This window comes from Triturus cristatus, chromosome 10 (genome assembly GCF_964204655.1).
Source record: "Triturus cristatus chromosome 10, aTriCri1.1, whole genome shotgun sequence".
Lineage (NCBI taxonomy): Eukaryota > Metazoa > Chordata > Amphibia > Caudata > Salamandridae > Triturus > Triturus cristatus.
In genome coordinates, this window is record NC_140593.1 from 308128907 (window position 1) to 308149900 (window position 20994).

Consider the following 20994-nt stretch of genomic DNA (forward strand, 5'->3'; position numbering starts at 1 on the left):
TGAAGCTATTAATCTCATGTAAAATGAAATGGGGTCCTTTTAAAATGTGTCAATACACTGAAGTATAAGAAAGAAGTGAAATCAAGTAATAGAGGACGGTCTGTCTAGTGCCATAAACAAACAAAGAGGGACAACCTTCTGCAAAGTGAGTAATTATATCATGACTACAAATATCTAAACGACTACTTATACCTCAAAACCAAATTTCATATAAAGGAATTGGGACATCAAGTAGATAAGAGCCTTATTCATATAAAGGTGGCCATCACAAAAATGGGGTTACCCTTAAAGTCAGGGACCTGGGAGTAGAATCAATACAAAAAACAATGGTCCTAACTCAATTATTACCAAAATACAATAATCACATCCAGTTATGTCTTTTCAAAATTTAGAGCTAGATAGCAAAAGAATTCAGGATAGCTCAAAATATTCAATATAACATTCTAACATGAAGCGATGCAACATCCAATACTTGATTCATCATATATTTATTTACAAAAAGCCATAGATTCTATAATATTTGACACATGGTTGCTCCAAAAGGAACGTGCATAGAACAGAAGTGATAAGAAGTGAGTGTGTAGTAAAGATAGATTTGAAGGACAATAGAACAATTATTAAAAACCTTTACAAAGTGCACGGTTATGATTCACCGTTTGAAATGTCCTGGTCACGTTCAGAAATATCATCAATGAGTTTAAGTATTTCATGCACAGAATTTAATTCAATTTGTAGCACGTTTGAGGGATTGCGTGTACCAGGCTTGACAACAAGAGAGATGTCGACGTTTCGACCCGTCTAGGGGTACAGAGGTATTTTGAGACCTTGACCGTGCGGGTCTTCTTCAGGACAACAGGGGGGATAAGAGCAACCTGGCGTGGTCCTTGACTTGACTCTGTATCTAAAATAAGGAATTCAGTGATAAGGATGTTGCATTGATAGTGCAATTAAACACCAGCAAAAAGGGGGATTGTGGGCTTACCTAATGTGTATCCAGGTGATAATTAACCATAGATAACGTATCCCAGTCAATCAATTACCATGTATGCAGTCCTGTCAGGTATATTTACACAGGCTGTCGCGCTGAAAGTAAGCAAAATTAAAAACGGTTTAAGGGCCGGGTCGGGGGTCTAATCGCCCTCCCCACGAGGACATGAACCTGATATGTGTTAAAATTACCTGCAGTCGTGGCATCAGTCAATTCTGCAGTGTCCTATTTAAAAGGATGGGAACGGAATTCATTTGTGTATCTCGTTTCCAGCCGAAGGGCGCGCTGTAAGGAAACCGAGTAAAAAGTGTAAGTACTGGGTCTACAGCGGTTCGTACAGAATACCTGGAAAGGGTCCCAGCAGAATTCATACCTGCGTCCATCTAGGTCCGTGCTTCCCGTGGCGTCTTAACCGAGAGAGGCGGGAGCGCGTCTGCTCTAAGTATATAGAAACAACGAGGCAACCGTTCACGTTGTGACGGTGCGTCGGCGACTGTCAGGGTGGAAAGACTCACCGGAGCCATGGAGTGTAGTTCAGCCAGGGTATGCGGAACCGATCTGTAATCACTGGGGATCGTGTGGGATAATGTTCAATGTGTGACTTAGTCGTATGCAAATAAAGGCACAATTCACAGTCTAGGGTTCCGCTGCGAATACATGTAAATCGTACTCATTTTACAAGTAGTGACTTAGAACACAAAAATTACAATACACAGCTGAAGTTCAAGAATTTGAAACAGTTCCAAAATGCATAGGTCATTGGAAGGGCGAAGAATACAATCTTGTGGTTCTTTTAGAATACAATGAATAAATGATCTCACACTAATAACTAAAACATATCTTGAATATATGTCATGACAATGAATGATTACAGAAAAGATGAAAAACATAATAAACAATTAGACTGTTGGTCACACGTACATATATTAATCAAACAAACACACAATTATGAGGTCCATAGGCAGTCAATACATAGGTCTAGTGATCCAGTGTTAACCAATAGGAGCCATGAACAATAGAAGAATTTACCTCAGGGGAGAACCATTATGCGCAACAGGCCCGATTAGCCATTGCTCATAATGGAAATCTGTCTGTTAATCTCCTCCTGTTCATTCAACCCTGTGTTGATCGTATTTAAGGAATGTATCCATCTGCATTCCCTTCTATTTAGTATCATGCTGAAATCCCCTCCCCTGGGATTGGGCTTGATCTTCTCAATAACCCACCATTTCAAACTTTCAGCAGTATGACCAAAATTTGTGAAATGGTCAACCAAGGGGGCTCCCGCTGTTTTGCAGCGTATGCGGCTACAATGCTGAAGAATGCGACACTTAACTTTTTGAGTCGTCTGTCCCACATACATAAAGTCACAAGGGCAAACGATTGCATATATGACTCCAGAGGAGTTACAATTACTGAAGCCCTTCAATGTATGTACCTGTTCGTTGTGTGTAAATTCACTGATTTCTTTAGTCAAGGGACAGGCTTTACAGGATCCACACTTATGGTGTCCCGCAATCGCCGGGATACCCCATAAGGTGGTCTGGCCGGTATTCTGAGCCACGGGTAGTAGGGATTTAACCACGTGGTCTCTCACATTTTTGCCTTTCTTGAATGCATGCAGTGGTGTTGGTATGTTGCCCAATTCATCTGACACCAAGTGCCAATGTTTATTAATTATCTTTTTGATCTCATTGCTCTTTGTGCTAAACGTTGTAACACACACCAGCCGTTCTTCCTTGAGATTTTTATTAGATTTGGGGATCAAGAGCAATTCCCTGTGATTATGCCAAGCCCGTTTCCGGGCTTTTTTAAGGAGTCGAATGGGGTAGCCACGATCAATCAACCGTGCTAGAAGTCCAGCAGACTCATCAAAATAGTCTTCCTTTTTGGAACAATTCCTACGTAACCTCAGGAACTGTCCGAAGGGTAAGTTATCCCTGAGGTTACGAGGATGGTGGCTAGAATAACGTAGGAGAGTGTTCCTTTCACTACTCTTTCTGTAGAGGCTAGTGTGGAGTTTGCCCAGCTCAGATTTTATCAAAATGTCAAGGAAATTGATGGTTTCTCTATTGAATTCAATAGTGAATTGTATGTCACTTGAACATGTATTAAGCCACTGATGGAACCTTTGCAAATCTTCAACATCACCACGCCAAATGATGAGCACGTCATCAATATAACGGCGCCATAGTTCTATATTCTCCCTGTATGGATTAAGGTCGCTGAGGACATATTGCTGTTCATAGTGATTCATGTAAATAATGGCCAAATTAGGAGCAAAGCTTGCCCCCATTGCTACGCCTTTGGTTTGAATGAAAAACTGTCCCTGAAAATGAAAAAAGTTCCTAGTCATGGCAATCTCGAGTAGTTTGATAATAAATTCTGTAGGGACTGGATGTGGCGCAGGTCTGGTGTTGAGAGCCTGTTCCATACAATTTAGTGCCAGATGTTGGGGAATGTTAGTATACAGGGCAGTTATGTCCATCGTCACAAGCAATTGGTTGTTAAGGTCAAAGGGATAATCATCCACTAATTGAATGGTCTGCATGGAATCCCTTAAATAGGTGGGAGTATTCTCTGCTAAAGGTTTCAGGAAAACATTAATATATTTACACAGAGGCTCCAGAATAGAACCACAACCGGAGACAATTGGTCTCCCCGGAGGGTCTTCCATACGCTTGTGTATTTTGGGGAGGGTGTAAATTGTAGGTAATCTGGGGTGTTTGTTGTTTAAGTATTCATACTCTAGTTTGTTCAAGAAGCCTTCTTCCAGAGCTTCTTTGGTCACTTTGTTTATCAGCTTGCCCAAGTCCTGTGTGGGGTCTTTATTGAGCCTAGAGTAATTGACTTCCACAGCTAGTTGAGAGAGGATCTCTTTCTTATAATCATCTGTGTTTTGCAGCACAATGGCACCACCCTTGTCCGCTGGTTTAATCACAATGTTGCCATTCGCCCTCAAGGATTCAAGGGCATCTCGTTCCTCTTTAGTTATGTTATATCGAACATATTGTCGTTTCGATAATACATTCATAACGTCCCTCATAACCACTTGTTCATATGCCAGTAGTTTATGCGGTACAGAGTGTGTTGGGGTATTGAACTTGGATGGTGGTCGAAGACCACTTCCTGAAAAAACCGGATTGTAAGGAGTTTTTAGGAAGAACTGTTTTAGACGGACTTTGCGGAAGAATTGGTGCAATTCAAGTTTCAAGTTAAAGTCATTGGGCATACAGGTGGGGACAAAAGAGAGACCCTTTGCGAGAATCCCATGCTCATTCGGAGTGAGTATATGGTCAGATAGATTGACTATGGGGTTGTCAGACTTATGAATTACCATCTGTAATGCTGGCGGCGTGTCTGTATTTCCCCATGTGACTCTTGGAAGTGTGTCTGTTTCTTGGATTGGCCTCTCCCTCGATTCCACATTTGTCCTCTGGACCCCCTGGGTCTGCCCCAGGGACGGCCACGTCCTCGTTGGCCCCACCATTGTTCCTCTGCTAAAAAAGGCTGTTGATTGGGGTAGCTAGGTCCCGTCGTAGAAGTTGCTCCACTGGGGCCTGGACGTTCTATATCACTGTCAGAACTGCTCCCCAGTGACGATCCCGAGAAGGTGGTGTACCTTCTGAAACCACTCCTCCCTCTGCTTGCAAAGGTGCCCTGTTGTTCCCTTAGATAGTAGCCTTCCTGAAGGTAGGGATAGGTTACTTTTTTATCATAAAACTTGATGTCCTTTGCTACCTTGTCAAGCTTAGTTGCCTGTGTGTAGACGTCAAATTCCTGTATGGTCCTTTCTAATCTTTCTAAAGCCTCTTTCGCATTAAGGAGTGATCTATCCTCAATAATCTCCTTTTTTAATTCAAGGATCTCCTTAGTCAAACGTCCCACTTCTTCTACAGCGGTTTCAATCCCTAAGACCATCCAGTGTCTGGAACAATTATTCGAAACAAAACTAAAATTCTCCTTGAATTTGGGATTATCAAGGAAGATTGCGGGTTCGTTTCGTACTTGTAATCCCACCGGTATTACATTGGATTGAAGATATTTGGCCAAAGTGTGTCCGTGTAGTCGTGTTCTAATAAGCTTTTTCTCCAGACGGTCTAACTTAGATATCTTCTCATTAAGTGTTAAATCCACACTAGTGGTGGTGGTCCCCAAAAAGGTATTACCTCCTTGCTGTTGTAGGAGTTTATCAATATAGTCTTCACTGTAAGACAATGTCTCAGACATAGTCTAACCTAATTATCTAGACGAATGGCCTCGTAGAACATAAACCAAATACAAATTATTCAGACAGATTATTCGACTCCTTAAAAAAGCCCGGAAACGGGCTTGGCATAATCACAGGGAATTGCTCTTGATCCCCAAATCTAATAAAAATCTCAAGGAAGAACGGCTGGTGTGTGTTACAACGTTTAGCACAAAGAGCAATGAGATCAAAAAGATAATTAATAAACATTGGCACTTGGTGTCAGATGAATTGGGCAACATACCAACACCACTGCATGCATTCAAGAAAGGCAAAAATGTGAGAGACCACGTGGTTAAATCCCTACTACCCGTGGCTCAGAATACCGGCCAGACCACCTTATGGGGTATCCCGGCGATTGCGGGACACCATAAGTGTGGATCCTGTAAAGCCTGTCCCTTGACTAAAGAAATCAGTGAATTTACACACAACGAACAGGTACATACATTGAAGGGCTTCAGTAATTGTAACTCCTCTGGAGTCATATATGCAATCGTTTGCCCTTGTGACTTTATGTATGTGGGACAGACGACTCAAAAAGTTAAGTGTCGCATTCTTCAGCATTGTAGCCGCATACGCTGCAAAACAGCGGGAGCCCCCTTGGTTGACCATTTCACGAATTTTGGTCATACTGCTGAAAGTTTGAAATGGTGGGTTATTGAAAAGATCAAGCCCAATCCCAGGGGAGGGGATTTCAGCATGATACTAAATAGAAGGGAATGCAGATGGATACATTCCTTAAATACGATCAACACAGGGTTGAATGAACAGGAGGAGATTAACAGACAGATTTCCATTATGAGCAATGGCTAATCGGGCCTGTTGCGCATAATGGTTCTCCCCTGAGGTAAATTCTTCTATTGTTCATGGCTCCTATTGGTTAACACTGGATCGCTAGACCTATGTATTGACTGCCTATGGACCTCATAATTGTGTGTTTGTTTGATTAATATATGTACGTGTGACCAACAGTCTAATTGTTTATTATGTTTGTGCATCTTTTCTGTAATCATTCATTGTCATGACATATATTCAAGATATGTTTTAGTTATTAGTGTGAGATCATTTATTCATTGTATTCTAAAAGAACCACGAGATTGTATTCTTCGCCCTTCCAATGACCTATGCGTTTTGGAACTGTTTCAAATTCTTGAACTTCAGCTGTGTATTGTAATTTTTGTGTTCTAAGTCACTACTTGTAAAATGAGCACGATTTACATGTATTCGCAGCGGAACCCTAGACTGTGAATTGTGCCTTTATTTGCATACGACTAAGTCACACATTGAACATTATCCCACACGATCCCCAGTGACTACAGATCGGTTCCGCATACCCTGGCTGAACTACACTCCATGGCTCCGGTGAGTCTTTCCACCCTGACAGTCACCGACGCACCGTCACTACGTGAACGGTTGCCTCGTTGTTTCTATATACTTAGAGCAGACGCTCTAAGTATAAGGCTGTTGCATTGATAGTGCAATTAAACACCAGCAAAAAGGGGGATTGTGGGCTTACCTAATGTGTATCCAGGTGATAATTAACCATTATCACCTGGATACACATTAGGTAAGCCCACAATCCCCCTTTTTGCTGGTGTTTAATTGCACTATCAATGCAACAGCCTTATCACTGAATTCCTTATTTTAGATACAGAGTCAAGTCAAGGACCACGCCAGGTTGCTCTTATCCCCCCTGTTGTCCTGAAGAAGACCCGCACGGTCAAGGTCTCAAAATACCTCTGTACCCCTAGACGGGTCGAAATGTCGACATCTCTCTTGTTGTCAAGCCTGGTACACGCAATCCCTCAAACGTGCTACAAATTGAATTAAATTCTGTGCATGAAATACTTAAACTCATTGATGATATTTCTGAACGTGACCAGGACATTTCAAACGGTGAATCATAACCGTGCACTTTGTAAAGGTTTTTAATAATTGTTCTATTGTCCTTCAAATCTATCTTTACTACACACTCACTTCTTATCACTTCTGTTCTATGCACGTTCCTTTTGGAGCAACCATGTGTCAAATATTATAGAATCTATGGTTTTTTGTAAATGAATGTATGATGAATTAAGTATTGGATGTTGCATCGCTTCATGTTAGAATGTTATATTGAATATTTTGAGCTATCCTGAATTCTTTTGCTATCTAGCTCTAAATTTTGAAAAGACATAATTGGATGTGATTATTGTATTTTGGTAATAATTGAGTTAGGACCATTGTTTTTTGTATTTATTCATATAAAGACTGAACTATTGCAATATTGTATTTGCTGGCCAACCTAAAAATGCCTAAATCTCAAGGAAACACTTTGATATCCATTAATTGGATTCCATTACAGCAAGGAATCTATTTCCAGGTACTCTATATATATCACATGCACAGTTGTTTCTGAGAAAAAGGCATTCTCTTTCTGCAAATTCTCGCCATGCTAAACTGATTCACAAGATGTCCAAGGTCTACCAAAGTAAGCCCAGATGATTATTACATGGAGGAATCTCAAATACCTTGCCTAAAGAACAAATAAACTTTAGAATTAAGGAATCCCCCAAAATATATCAAGTTCAGGAAAGACGTGTAAACCTAATTTCTCAAGGACACATTTAGAACTGCCCCTGAGCTGCATCACTGAATCACCATTCCACTGACTGGTATCCACTCGCCATTCAGTACTTTCAAAGGCTTGATATCTTTGATTTTACCCACGTGACTCTCCTTTCTCCCATTTACTGATCGAATGACCTGAACATCGCCTTCTGTGAGTCTTCCGGAACTTTTGCTTGAGAATTTATGTTTTTTTGAATTGTCGCAACTGTCTGTATAACATTGTATTCAATTAAGTACTTACCACTAACTTGTGATTTTAAGTGACTGCAGAGCATAACACCATCCCTATACAAAATTCTTGAAATAATCCATTAAATAAATATTGCTCATATCTCTCAATCACTTATCTGTCCGCCTTGTTGTGTTCCTATGCAAATCATTAGTTTGATATCATTTTCAGTCTATATAGATGTGAAGGACGCACTGCCATTATCATTTGTCACTTATCAATATCCATTGTCACTCTCCAAAACTACACTCTAACACCCAGTTCTGGTTGCTATCTTGCTTTCCCCCGTTCCTTAGTGAAAACTTTGCTTCTTTATGATACCTGCTTATAACTCTGCTTTACCTCTGCCGACCATTCTGCTTCTACTGTTAGACGGCTTCACTGTCTAAATTCTGGGCTGTCGTAGGCATTGCTGTATGTTTATATTATTATAGAGTGTATTCTTTTTTTTTCTAATGTGTCTACATTTTTGTTAAATGATTTGGAGAATAAACTGTTTAAATGAAATAAAAAATCTAATTATGAACTCAAAACAACCAAATAAATTTGATAATTCTAAGCATTTTGATATACTTTCTTGAAACTTGGCATGTTTCGTTGGGTTAATGTACTATACATGAGAAAGTAAATCAAAATGGTGGGGAGTTGTATGATGTTTGTGTGAAAAAAACACCACCCTCTCGACTTATAAGAAAAAATATCAACTTTCTGGGCAAATTATAGTTCTTTTTCTTCAGATAAGAGGTAGCTTTGGTTGCAGGTACCAGGAGATTTAAATACATTATCACATTTTCTCCTTCCCTGAGGTTTAGAGATTCTCTGTGATCACAAACATGTTCACCCAAATTATATTTTATCTCGGCCTGCAGCTTTACATTTTCCTATAAGTTATGTCACTATTCCAAAGAACTCTGCGATCCTGTTTGCTTACCAATTGTATTAACGTTTTGTGGTTATTCTCTTTTAGTGAAACCTTTCTTAAACAAGGAAGAATATCAAAGGACATTGAATATTTCCAAAGCTTTTGAAGATGGAATTGGAAAAGAATTACAGCAAAAATTGGAGGAAAGGGCCAGCACGAAAAGGAATTGGGTAAGTTACTTCTGTACAATGTTTGCATTAATTCATATAGAATTTTAAATTTGATGCAGTATCTGAAGTATGTACTCAGTGAAATAGAACACCACAAATGGAATTCATAAACATACTATTGAATTGGGAAATATTATATATTAAACATGACTGATTTTCACATTTGTATTTGTGTGTTTGAACAGTGGTCTTTAATCTTTTTGAATTATGAAATATTTTATTTTATTTACAATCAAATATATAAAACAATGAAGCTTTTAATTTTAATGGGAAGGCTGAGGCTTTCCTAAATTAAACTGAGGCCATCGATCGTCCACACTACATTTTGTTTTTGCATTTGTACTGCTCTCACAATTTATTTTAAGGGCCCCATCTTTGGGCCTCATTTCAATGTCCTAAACTTACTACCATTTTGTTATTCACATAAGGCACTTACTCATTTTGGTATTCACAGAAGCACTTACTCATTGATGAGTAAGTGCCTTACGTAAATTCCAAAATGAGTAAGTGTCTTCTGTGAATACCAAAATGGTAGTAAGCTTAGGATTTTGTCTTAAGTTAGTTCTGTGAATCGGGTCCCTCGTCGTCGGAGCTGAATCGTACAGCTCTAGGGACCGCTTTTCCGACCGACGTTTTATCATGTTGGATTTGGACAGCCTTTCCGAATCGGTCTGTTTAACAAAAAAAGGCTATCGGAAACTGACTTTGGAGGTCCGTAGCAGGCCCCCCTTCACCTGGAGGCCTCCGGTTGGGGCCTGTGGGAGTACCCCTGGGATCCCTCTTTGCAACCATGCACAGTGGCCAGGCACCATGGGGTGCCTGCGACAGGGTGCAAGCTTTTCCGCAACTACCCCTTTTTTCAATGGAAGCCTGTATTGTCGGTCGGAACACAGGCTCCAATTGAAGTCAATGGGAGTCCAACCAAACGGTGTTTGGAAACATCATAATCGGTCAGTCAAGCTCGCCGAACCCGAGTCGGTCGGAACCGATTCCGACAAGGAGTCGGTTGGAATGCTTTCAGACCGACATCGTAATGAGGTCCTAAATGTTTTGCATCCAACTTCAAATTTTTAAATTTCTTCACATTTATGGAATGTTCTATATTTTAAAATGTAATATTTATTCGTGAACCCCCGGCGCAAACACAGTCAGGCTTAACTTAGAGGCAAAGTGTAAAGTATTTATCCAGCACACAAACAGTAATAAAGTGAAAACACAACACAATAAAAAATCCCAAACCTATTTAGAAAAATAGTATAAAATGTAATAAATAAAATGAGACCAACATGACAAAAATCTAATCAGTAGAACTTGGCATATGCAATTTTGAAGGTTTAATTAAAACTCGCACCAAGAATCAGAAAGGGCTAACTGTGGGTATATGGTCACACAATTCTGGGACAAAGCCACAAGTTCAGGTCGACTGTGTTGGAGTGCGAGCCAGCTACAAGGACCAGGTTAGTCCTGCTGAAAGAGTTACCTTCTCAAAGTTCAGCACACATAGTTCAAAACTTCAGGATTTCACAGAAGGAGCTCAACTGATGCCACCAAGGGGTCAGGGAATCATCTCTTGGGTATCAGGAACTCACTTCAGTACGGGCCAGCAGGGCTCAGGCAGGGCTTGTTGCAGCAGGTCAGCTGGACAGTTGCAGGGAGGACCCTGGTTCTCGTGTTCCCATAGCTCAGAACAGGAGGTCAGCCAACTGACACTTGTAGTCACTCTGGTAGTCCTGGGTTTAAGGGGATGGTTCTCTTTATTTCAAGCAGCAAGGGAGACCTCAAGTAGCAAGGTAGTCCTCTTTAGAACAAGGCAGGCCTCAAGCAGCAGAACAGTCTTTTGGTAGCAGCAGGGCAGTCCTCTGAAGAACAAGGGAGACCTCAAGCAACAGGACAGTCCTTTGAGAAACAAGGCAGACCTCAAACAACAGGGTAGTCCTCTGGAGTACAAGGCACTCCTGTAGTTTTCCATGGGACCAGGAGTGAACTGAAGATCTGGCCTGAGAAGGCAGTATTTATACCTTATGCCACACTTTGAAGTGTGAGGAAACTTCTAGTCCACCTACAAATCTGGTTATAGAAAGTTCCTTTCTTCACCTGACGAAGGCTCCAAGGGGTATGGGTGACAATAATTCAAATTAATTGGCTAGAGAGAAGCCAAAACGTAATTTCATCAAAGTGATTCATTCATAAATCATCACAGATTTGTAATGTGTGTTCTCTTTGTTGAAACATCTTAGTAAAAGAACTAGTTCTGCTTCACAAACCTACGTATTCCATTTTCTAAAATCCTTTCTAATATACAGTTAAATCTTTCATCTCACAAAAAGAAAGCTACTACATCAAATTAATTTAAGTCCCATGGATTAATTCTTGTAGAACAGAAACAGCCACAACCAACACATGTTTTGCAGCAAACTGACCACTTCTTCTGTGCTGTAAAGATAAACATGCCTTCCATAATAAATATCACATATCATTTATTGCACCATGACCTTGGAGGTGTTCTAGCAATTCTTTATCCTGAAAAAGGTATTATGTCATTTCCCTACACAATATTTGGATACAGTCGTCACATATTTAACCATCTCCAGGCCTAAACAAAATACATATTTTACATTAAATTGAGGTAGTATTCTGGCTTACAATGGCAACCTATTGGTGGGAGAGATTTCAGATTCAATTTTATATTTGGTCTTACTCACATTTGTTCATACATGAATTCATAGACTTTGTCAGACTCCATTTTTGGCTAGATACTTCTGAATCATGACTAATAATTGTAGAATCCACTATGAGTCAAAATAAAATGGCAAATAATTTGCTGATCCAAAGTCAATTAATGATGTTACGTCATATAAAATAGGACGTCGTTTTAGGGTACCATCAAAAGACTTCCAACAAATCTAATACTAATACTTTTCTAAGCTTAAAGCTGATGTCAGTCTGGTGGGCATTTGTAAGGTCCCTGCCACAACTATTTTGCCTTTGGAAAATTAACTAACCTTGACTAATATTGAGTCTTTCGTCATGCATGAAGCAGTGATCACTTCCCACACAGGAAAAAAGTTTAAGCAAAAGCACTGCTTAATGAGAGGTAGATAAAATGAGGAAATACAGCCTGTACCCTAAAATACTTTAATACATCTTTTTTTTTAGGTCTCCATAGACAGCGCAGGCTGTGGCTCTTCGAGACATGTTTACGCTCTGTGGGCTTACAGCTCGCCCATTGCTTTCTATTTGTTATTCTGAGTGTCATTTGTAAATCCATGCTTGTATGTGGTCATTCTCTTATAAATGTCCCTCCTCTTTGTGTGTTGCTCCCTTCCACAGAGCATGGCCTAATTGCTTGTAGCCTTACACTTTTAAGCTTGTAAGGTTTTTTTGGGCACTATTTTTTATCTTTGATTTCTGAAAGCCTAGCCTTTGTTTGTGTGTCAACTGTAAAGACTTAAAACCTGTTGTTATACTTTTTTTGCTTACTACATGCAACTGCAAGGCAGCGTGTTATGGCTTTTTTAAAGCTTTTTTAATAATTATATGCTTTCTATGTTTGTGTATCGTCTGTAAAGCTTGAAAACCTCTTGTGTGTTTTTTTCATTTGGGAATAGCAGAGTTTACATAACACAGCCATAAATTCCAAAGTGCCGTGGGAGTGAAAAGCTGCAGCCATCTGTTTTGTGTTATGCTGAGGATGCGCAGGCCTATGGGAGGAAAGCACGGTCATGATGATTTTAAATTGCGATTGTAATTACAGCAAAGCAGACTTTTTTCATCCCTCTCTTCCCACCGAGAGGGCATCACAAACCATCAGAATAGTATGTCAGCACCTTCTGGTGTATTGTAGTGAGCAAAAGGCTTCATTCCAAAGACAGCCTCCTGCCCCACATCAAGGGCCTCATGTAGGTGGCATACACTTTACCGATTCTAAAATACCGAATCATACCGATTCGGTATTTAAGAATCGGTAAAGTGTATGTAGGTAAAAATTCGGTAAATGTTACCGAATCGGAGTGAGTCGGTAATTACCGAATCGGTATTTACCGATTCGGTAATGAGGCATACCTTCCCATTGAGGGGAAGGTATGCCTCATTACCGAATCGGTAAATACCGATTCGGTAATGGGGGAGCACATGCAAGGGTGGCAGGGTGTCACATTGACACCCTGTTGCACCCCTGATTCGGCCATGTGTGCACATGTGGCACACATACATGCCCTAAGGGCATGTATGTCTGCCACATGTGCACACTTCTAAGCGCTTTTAAATGCTTTTACTCATCCATACTTTATTTACCACCAACTATTAGTTGGTGGTAAATACCGACTCGAAACAACACCCACACAGTCCCCCTACATCTGATTTCTGTATTCGGAATTTACCGAATCGGTAAAATTACCGAATCGGTAATTTTACCGATTCGGTAATTTTACCGATTCGGTAAATTCCGAATACAGAAATTCACCCCCTACATACCAAAAGCCAAAATACCGGTCGGTAATGGTATAATTACCGAAAATCGGCCGTTACCGACCGGTATTTGGCTACCTACATGAGGCCCCAAATGTTTCCCTCTGCTTGCATTTCATAGCTCTTTTTAGGTCTCGCCTGGCGTTAGCAGTGCGCATGCGGTGCTTTCGCCATGGCGAGGGCTTTTTGGAATCAAAACGGATTCCAAACGTGCATGCGGTGGGACAGAAGATTTGCACGCGGGGACTGGATGCTTTACTGGTGGCGTGACACTCTCGGGACTTCTTTTTTTGGCACGCCTCCAGTAAAGCATCCAGTCCCCGTATGCACATTAAGAGTCGTCAATTTTGATTGTGCTTATTGGAGCGAGTGTTTGCATGCTTTTGCTAAAGGTCTGTTGTCACTGAGATCTATTTTTGGCTACGTGAAATGGCTGTCACGTGCGTTAACCAAAATAATAGCCAAGCGTTCTTGTGTTTTTTGTTTCTAAAAGGTTCGAGTGGCCGCAGCGAACCAAGTCATCAAATATTTATTCCCGCCGTAAATCTCCAGCTCACAAAGGTCCACTATAAATAAGAGACGTTTTATTGTTCCACTTGTTGCACGTCACTTCCAGGACACGCCCCCAACCCCAGCGAAGAGTGCAGGGGGCATTGTTGTGATGTTTCATACATCCCTACTGTGACTAATAAAGCAGCGGCGCACGACATTGTCTGAAAACGCAGCCGGATACAGTCACGGTGTTCGTTATCTTCCAAATATTATTGCATTTTTAATATTCTCTTACAATACAGTCCTTCTTTTTCGACCCTTCTAAAAAATGAAGAAAATGCCAAGGCCACTCCGTTAGCCTCTTTTAATTGTGTGGTGTACTTTTTACTCACACTGCCTCATTGTTTGCCCGACCCAGACGGGGTGACTTGCTGAGCGGTTCTATAAGGGATTTATTATTGTTAGACTTTTCACATGTCAATTAACGTATTTTTTTGCCTACTTTCAGAAAAGCACTTGGCAAATATGATTGCATTTGTCCTCGTGTTAAATCAGTCCATGCAGCTTTCCCAGACGGCCTGAACCTAAGCGAACTAGAAATAGTCCCTGTGATGGGCTGCAAGAGCTTTGCACCCCTTTCCAGCTTAGAACCCTGCCTCCTGATCCGAACCTTCTAGGTGTTTTTTGTACAGTTGCAGCTACAGCTGTAGTGAGACATCACTGCCTTGAAATGATTGCCACCAGTGGGAAGGGACTGCAGGGGAACTTGTCTCCTCCTTGCACCACCACGTCCACCACCACCATGTCCACCACCACGTCCACCACCACCACGTCCACCACCACCACATCCACCACCACCATGTCCACCACCACCACCATCAACACCAAGTCAACTGCCACCACCACGTCCACCACCACCACATCCACGTCCACCGCCAACACCACCACCACGTCCACCACCACGTCCACCACCACCACGTCCACCACCACGTCCACCACCACGTCCACCACCACCATGTCCACCACCAACACCACCACCACATCTGCCAACACCACCACCACGTCAACCACCACCACCATGTCCACCACCAGCACCACCACCATGTCCACCACCACCACATCCACCACCACCACCACCAGGTCCACCATGACCACCACCAAGGCCACCACCATGTCCACCACCATGTCCATCGCCAACACCACCACCATGTCCACCACCACCACATACACCACCATCACATCCACCACCACGTTCACCACCACCACGTCCACCACGTCCACCACCACCATGTACACCGCAAACACCACCACTACATCCACCACCACCACGTCCACCACCACCACGTCCACCACCACCACATCCACCCCACCACCACCACCACGTCCACCACCACCACACCCACCACCATGTCCAGCACCACCACCACCATGTCCACCACCACATCCACCACCACCACGTCCACCACCACCAAGTCCACCCCCACATCCAGCACCACTATGTCCACCACCACCACATCCACCACCACCACCTCCACCATGTTCACCACCACATCCACCACCACAACGTCCACCACCACCACATCCACCACCACCATGTCCACCACCATGTCCACCACCATGTCCACCAGCACCATGTCCTCCAGCACCACGTCCACCACCACCATGTCCACCACCACGTCCACCACATCCACCACCACGTTCACCACCATGTCCACCACCACCATGTCCACCACCACCACCATCACCACCACATCCATCACCACCACATCCACCACATCCACCACCACGTCCATCACCATCACGTCCACCACCACCACATCCACCACAACCACATCCACCACCACCACCACCACGTTCACCACCACGTCCACCATGTCCACCACCACAAGGTCAACCACCACGTCCACCACCACACCCACCACCACCATGTCCACCACCACCACCACATCCACCACCACGTCCACCACATCCACCACCATGTCCACCACCACCAAGTCCACCACCACCACACGTCCACCACCACCACATCCACCACCACAACCACATCCACCACCACCACGTCTACTACCACCATGTCCACCACCACCACCATGTCCACCACCACCACGTCCACCACCACATCCACCACCCCCACCACAAGCATGTCCACCACCACCATGTCCACCACCACCACATCCACCTCCACCACATCCACCACCACCACATCTACCACCACATCCACCACCACCACCATGACCACCCCCACATCCGCCACCACCAAATCCACCACCACCACCACCACGTCCACCACCACATCCACCACCACCACATCCACCACCACCACGTCCTCCACCACCACCATGTCCTCCACCACCACCACCACATCCTCCACCACCACCACGTCCTCCACCACCACCACGTCCACCACCACCACCACGTCCACCACCATCACTCTACCACATCCACCACCATCACGGACACCACCATGTCCACCACCCACACCACGTCCACCACCAACACCATGTCCACCATGTCCACCATCACTACCACCTCATCCACAACCACATCCACCACCACCATGTCCTCCACCATCACCACGTCCACCACCACCACGTCCACCACCACCACCATGTCTACCATCACCACGTCCACCACCACCATGTCCACCACCACCACCACATCTACCACCACCACATCCACCTCATGTCCACCACCACATCTACCACCACGTCCACCACTACCACAATGTCCACCACCACCACCATGTCCACCACCACCATGTCCACCATGTCCACCACCACATCCACCACCACGTCCACCACCACCATGTCCACCACCACCACGTCCACCACCACCACGTCCACCACCACCACATCCACCACCACCACCACGTCCACCACCACGTCCACCACCACCACTACCCGTGACAGGTAAAGTGTCACTGGAGGGCAGGGGTAATAGGAGTGTGAACCCCGGCTGTACATGGGAAATATAAGGATGCATTGGGTGCGAGAAGATGGGACTAGGGGTAGAAGTATTACACCAGACCCAAGATACGTTTTGAAGAGGCGCAATGTCACAGAAGCTCCTGTAAAAGCTCTACCTCACAGTGGCATACCTGCACGAGCCACTCACTCAAAACAAGCATTGGCATAGCCAAGAGGTCTCGCCTTTGGGACCTTATAAGTGTTTAGCCATGCAACACTTGATGTTGTTGCACCAAGGATATTGTGCTGGATAACTAAACACTTGTAAGGTCCCAAAGGCGAGACCTATTGGCTATGACAATGCTTGTTTATATTGCCGCTACGTCTATGAGATGTACGTTGAAAGAGGAGCCGTCGCATTTCACTTGATTCTCCCTGTAGTCATGTTTGCCATCTTGTGATTCACTTTCAGGGGAGAGCTTCCTGCCATTGCAATGTTTTTTTCTCCTTGTTTATTTAGTAGAGGAGGGTGTGATTTCTTGCATCTTTCCATAATCATGGCGGCTCACAGTGAGCATGAGGCAGTGTTTGGAAGTGGGCCCTCGTCTAAAAAAATCAAAGCTTACTGTGTTTTGGAGGTGGTTGTGGGAATCCGTCTCCCCTCAGTCTCTATGAGGTGAATGTAGGGCAACAAACCAAACCTGCATGGCCGCCAAAACTTTCCACTGCAGTGAATATACAATCGTGCATATGTCAGAGAGCTCAGCTTCTTAGCGTTATGAACTTGGAAAAAATGCAGTATGAACTTATATTTTTAAACTGGCGTTTTAGAAAGGGCTGGCATGATTCACATACATGCCCTCTACTCTGAACTCATTATTCGCCCTCAGTTGTGTCCACATATCAATTATATATTGTGCACTGTTTACTTCGTGACGCCTGTGCTCGGTTTTGCTCCGCGGTAAAAGCGGAAGTGGAACTTTTGAGCCGGTAAGGTTAGCGCTCTAGTTGCCTTGCACTGCTGCCCATATCTTCCGCGCTGATGCGACCACGCAGCGCTTGCCTTCCTGGTCAGAGCTGTGTTGAACGCCTGACAGGTAGGACAACCTCCTACACTCGCTATCTGGTCAAACTGCTTATTTGCACACCGTGTTTTTAAACAGAACTTTAGCTGATCCTGCTTCTGCACATAATTGCTCATTTGCACATATGGTTTTAAAAATTGATTCTTAGTTGCTGCTAATTATTCGCTCTCAGTTGTGTCCACATATCAATTATATATTGTGCACTGTTTACTTCGTGACGCCTGTGCTCGGTTTTGCTCCGCGGTAAAAGCGGAAGTGGAACTTTTGAGCCTGTAAGGTTAGTGCTCTAGTTGCCTTGCACTGCTGCCCATATCTTCCGCGCTGATGGGACCGCACAGCGGGCGCGCCCTGGCGTGCCTAAGGCAAGCCCGTCTGCGCCCGTCTGCACTCGGTCTGGGCTCAGGGCATGTCCCCCTGGTTCTACAACACCAAATTCTATCAGGTATTCTAGAGAGGCTCTCTTATATTTAATCCCAATAGAAGTAATATGTGCGGTCCTTGAATACATCCAGAGACATTTCTAAAATAAAAGGAATAAAGATAAGAATGCCTCTGCACCTATCAAAGCAATGCTTCTTAATGCTAGGTCTCTCATTAAACACAGTGATGAATGTGCACTGCTAATCGAGGACCACAGTATCAAGATGGCCTTTATCACTGAATCCTGGTCAGATGGAGCTTCTGGCCCTGACCTAGTTAAAGCTTTGCCACCAGGTTATCTATGTTATACTCAAGACAGACTGGGCAGGAAAGGGGGAGGACTGGCAATGATTTATCACAATTCCTTAAAACCCTCTTTTTGTCCAGTACCAAATTCGACATGTGAAGCTCTGGCAGTGAATGTTAGCATTTCTCCTTATGACACTTTCTATGCTATTCTTTTATATCGCCCTCCCGGAGCAAGAGGTGTGTTTTTAGATCTAGCAGGATCACTCTTTGAAGAAGGACTAAGTGCAAACTCTTTTACTATTTTAGGAGATTTAAATTTTTATCTGGAGGATGATCTGGATGTAGACAACGCCAAGCTTCAGGAAATTTTGGGTGGGGGGAACTCATTCAATTAGTCTCAGTCCCCACCCACAAGGCCAGTTATACCCTAGATGGTATTTTTTCTAACAATCCTAATATTAAACTCAGCAATGTACTATCAATTCCTTGGTCGGACCATGCAGCCGTTTTTTTCGAGATTTCTCTTACTAGGCTCTCCAAGCCAACAATTGAATTTTTACCCAAAGTTAATATCAGGGCTTGGAAAAATATTAACAGTGAGAAATTCGAAAACCACCTGAAGTCCACTTTGAACGTCTGGCCCTCATCGGTTGACAAGGCCACGATGGCATATATCGAATGGCTAGATTTGGCTTGCAAAAATGCAGTTCCAGTCAAAGTCTACACCCCTAGAAGAACGACACCCTCGGCCCCTTGGTACGATGAGAGTTTAAAACACAAAAAAATAGAATTTTTTTGTAAACGATTAGAACGTATGTGGAGGAAGGACTATACCTTATCTTCCAAAAAAGTGTATAAAGACAGCCTCCACAGTTACAAAAAACTGCGCACCGAAACCAAAAAGATGTTTTATGGGGAACAGATTAGTAAAGCAAAATCCTCCATAAAAGAATTATTTAATACAGTTCTGAAGCTCACAACACCAACTTTTAGTTAAACCTCACGGCGACCTGGAATTCTGCGAACTTCTCGCATCTGCCTTTCAAGAAAGTAGGCACAATCTTCTCTTCCTTCAGTAACTCACTGGCAGAAGATATAAAGAAGGATGTTTGGGATTGTCCAATGGACACGAAGATAGTGCCTTTATGGAACTGTTTTGAGAATATGAGTGGCCAAGATACTGTCAAGCATTTGCAGGTAATCAAATCAGGCTCTCCTTTAGATCCCTGTCCTGCACAAATAGCCAAACTAGCATCTAACACCATTGGAGCTGCTCTTGCCCCTGTTTTTAATGGTATATTTAAGTGTGCCTTGTTTCCCAAAATATGGAAAAAAGCCTCAATTCTCCCCCTTCTTAAGAAGGCCAATTTGGATCCCAAAGAACCGAATAATTATAGGCCCATCTCTCGACTTCCTCTACCTGCCAAGCTGATCGAAAGAGAAATGAACAACCAGCTGAGTGCTTTTATTAATAACAATGAACTCCTTGACCCTACTCAGTTTGGATTCCGTACAGAACATAGTACGGAGCTTGCGCTGTTCAAGTCTACGGAGGAAATTAGAGAAGCACTAGACCAGGGCGGCGCGGCAATCCTGATCATGTTGGACCTCTCGGCGGCCTTCGATACGGTCCACCATGAGGTGCTGTTGGACCGTTTAAGCGGAAAGGGGGTTACAGGCAAGGCTCTTGCTCTTTTAAGATCCTTTCTTTTAAATCGAACTCAAACAGTAGACATTGGTACTGATTGCTCAAAGCCTTTTTCTCTGCCCTGTGGGGTTCCCCAGGGCTCGGCGCTCAGTCCCACGCTATTTAATATATATGTCTCTCCTCTGGCAGCCCTCATTCGTTCTTTTGGTTTCCAATTGACCTCTTATGCCGATGACACTCAAATTGTGTTATCCATCCAAAAAGGCAAAGAGGCTGAGGCCGGTCGGGACTGCTACAACTGTATGCAATCCGTTGCCGGCTGGATGTCAGCAAACTGTTTAAAGCTCAATGCAGGAAAAACGGAGGTGATTATTTTCGGTAATCCCTCAAATCTTTGGTCATTCAATTGGTGGCCACAATCTTTGAGTTCACCTCCAGATCCCACTGAGAAGGCAAAAAATGTGGGAGTTATGATAGACTCCAGACTGTCCTTTGCCGATCAGATAAGTAAGGTGGTATCATCCTGCTTTTTTATACTCAGGATTATGAGGAAAATTAA

General features: G+C 43.4%; 2 protein-coding genes across 4 annotated transcripts in view; one reads left to right on the forward strand and one right to left on the reverse strand.

Moving 5' to 3' along the window:
• Window positions 1–20994, reverse strand: part of CROT (carnitine O-octanoyltransferase) — a 662560-nt gene that overhangs the window by 610487 nt on the left and 31079 nt on the right. The gene's annotated exons all lie outside the window — the stretch shown is intronic.
• LOC146789357 (peroxisomal carnitine O-octanoyltransferase-like) overlaps window positions 1–20994 on the forward strand; it is a 569137-nt gene that overhangs the window by 36296 nt on the left and 511847 nt on the right. For both annotated transcript variants that reach the window (XM_085631299.1, XM_085631298.1), the window contains exon 3: window positions 9044–9168. In XM_085631299.1, coding sequence (XP_085487425.1) covers window positions 9044–9168 — 125 coding nt within the window. The remainder of the gene's footprint in view (window positions 1–9043; window positions 9169–20994) is intronic.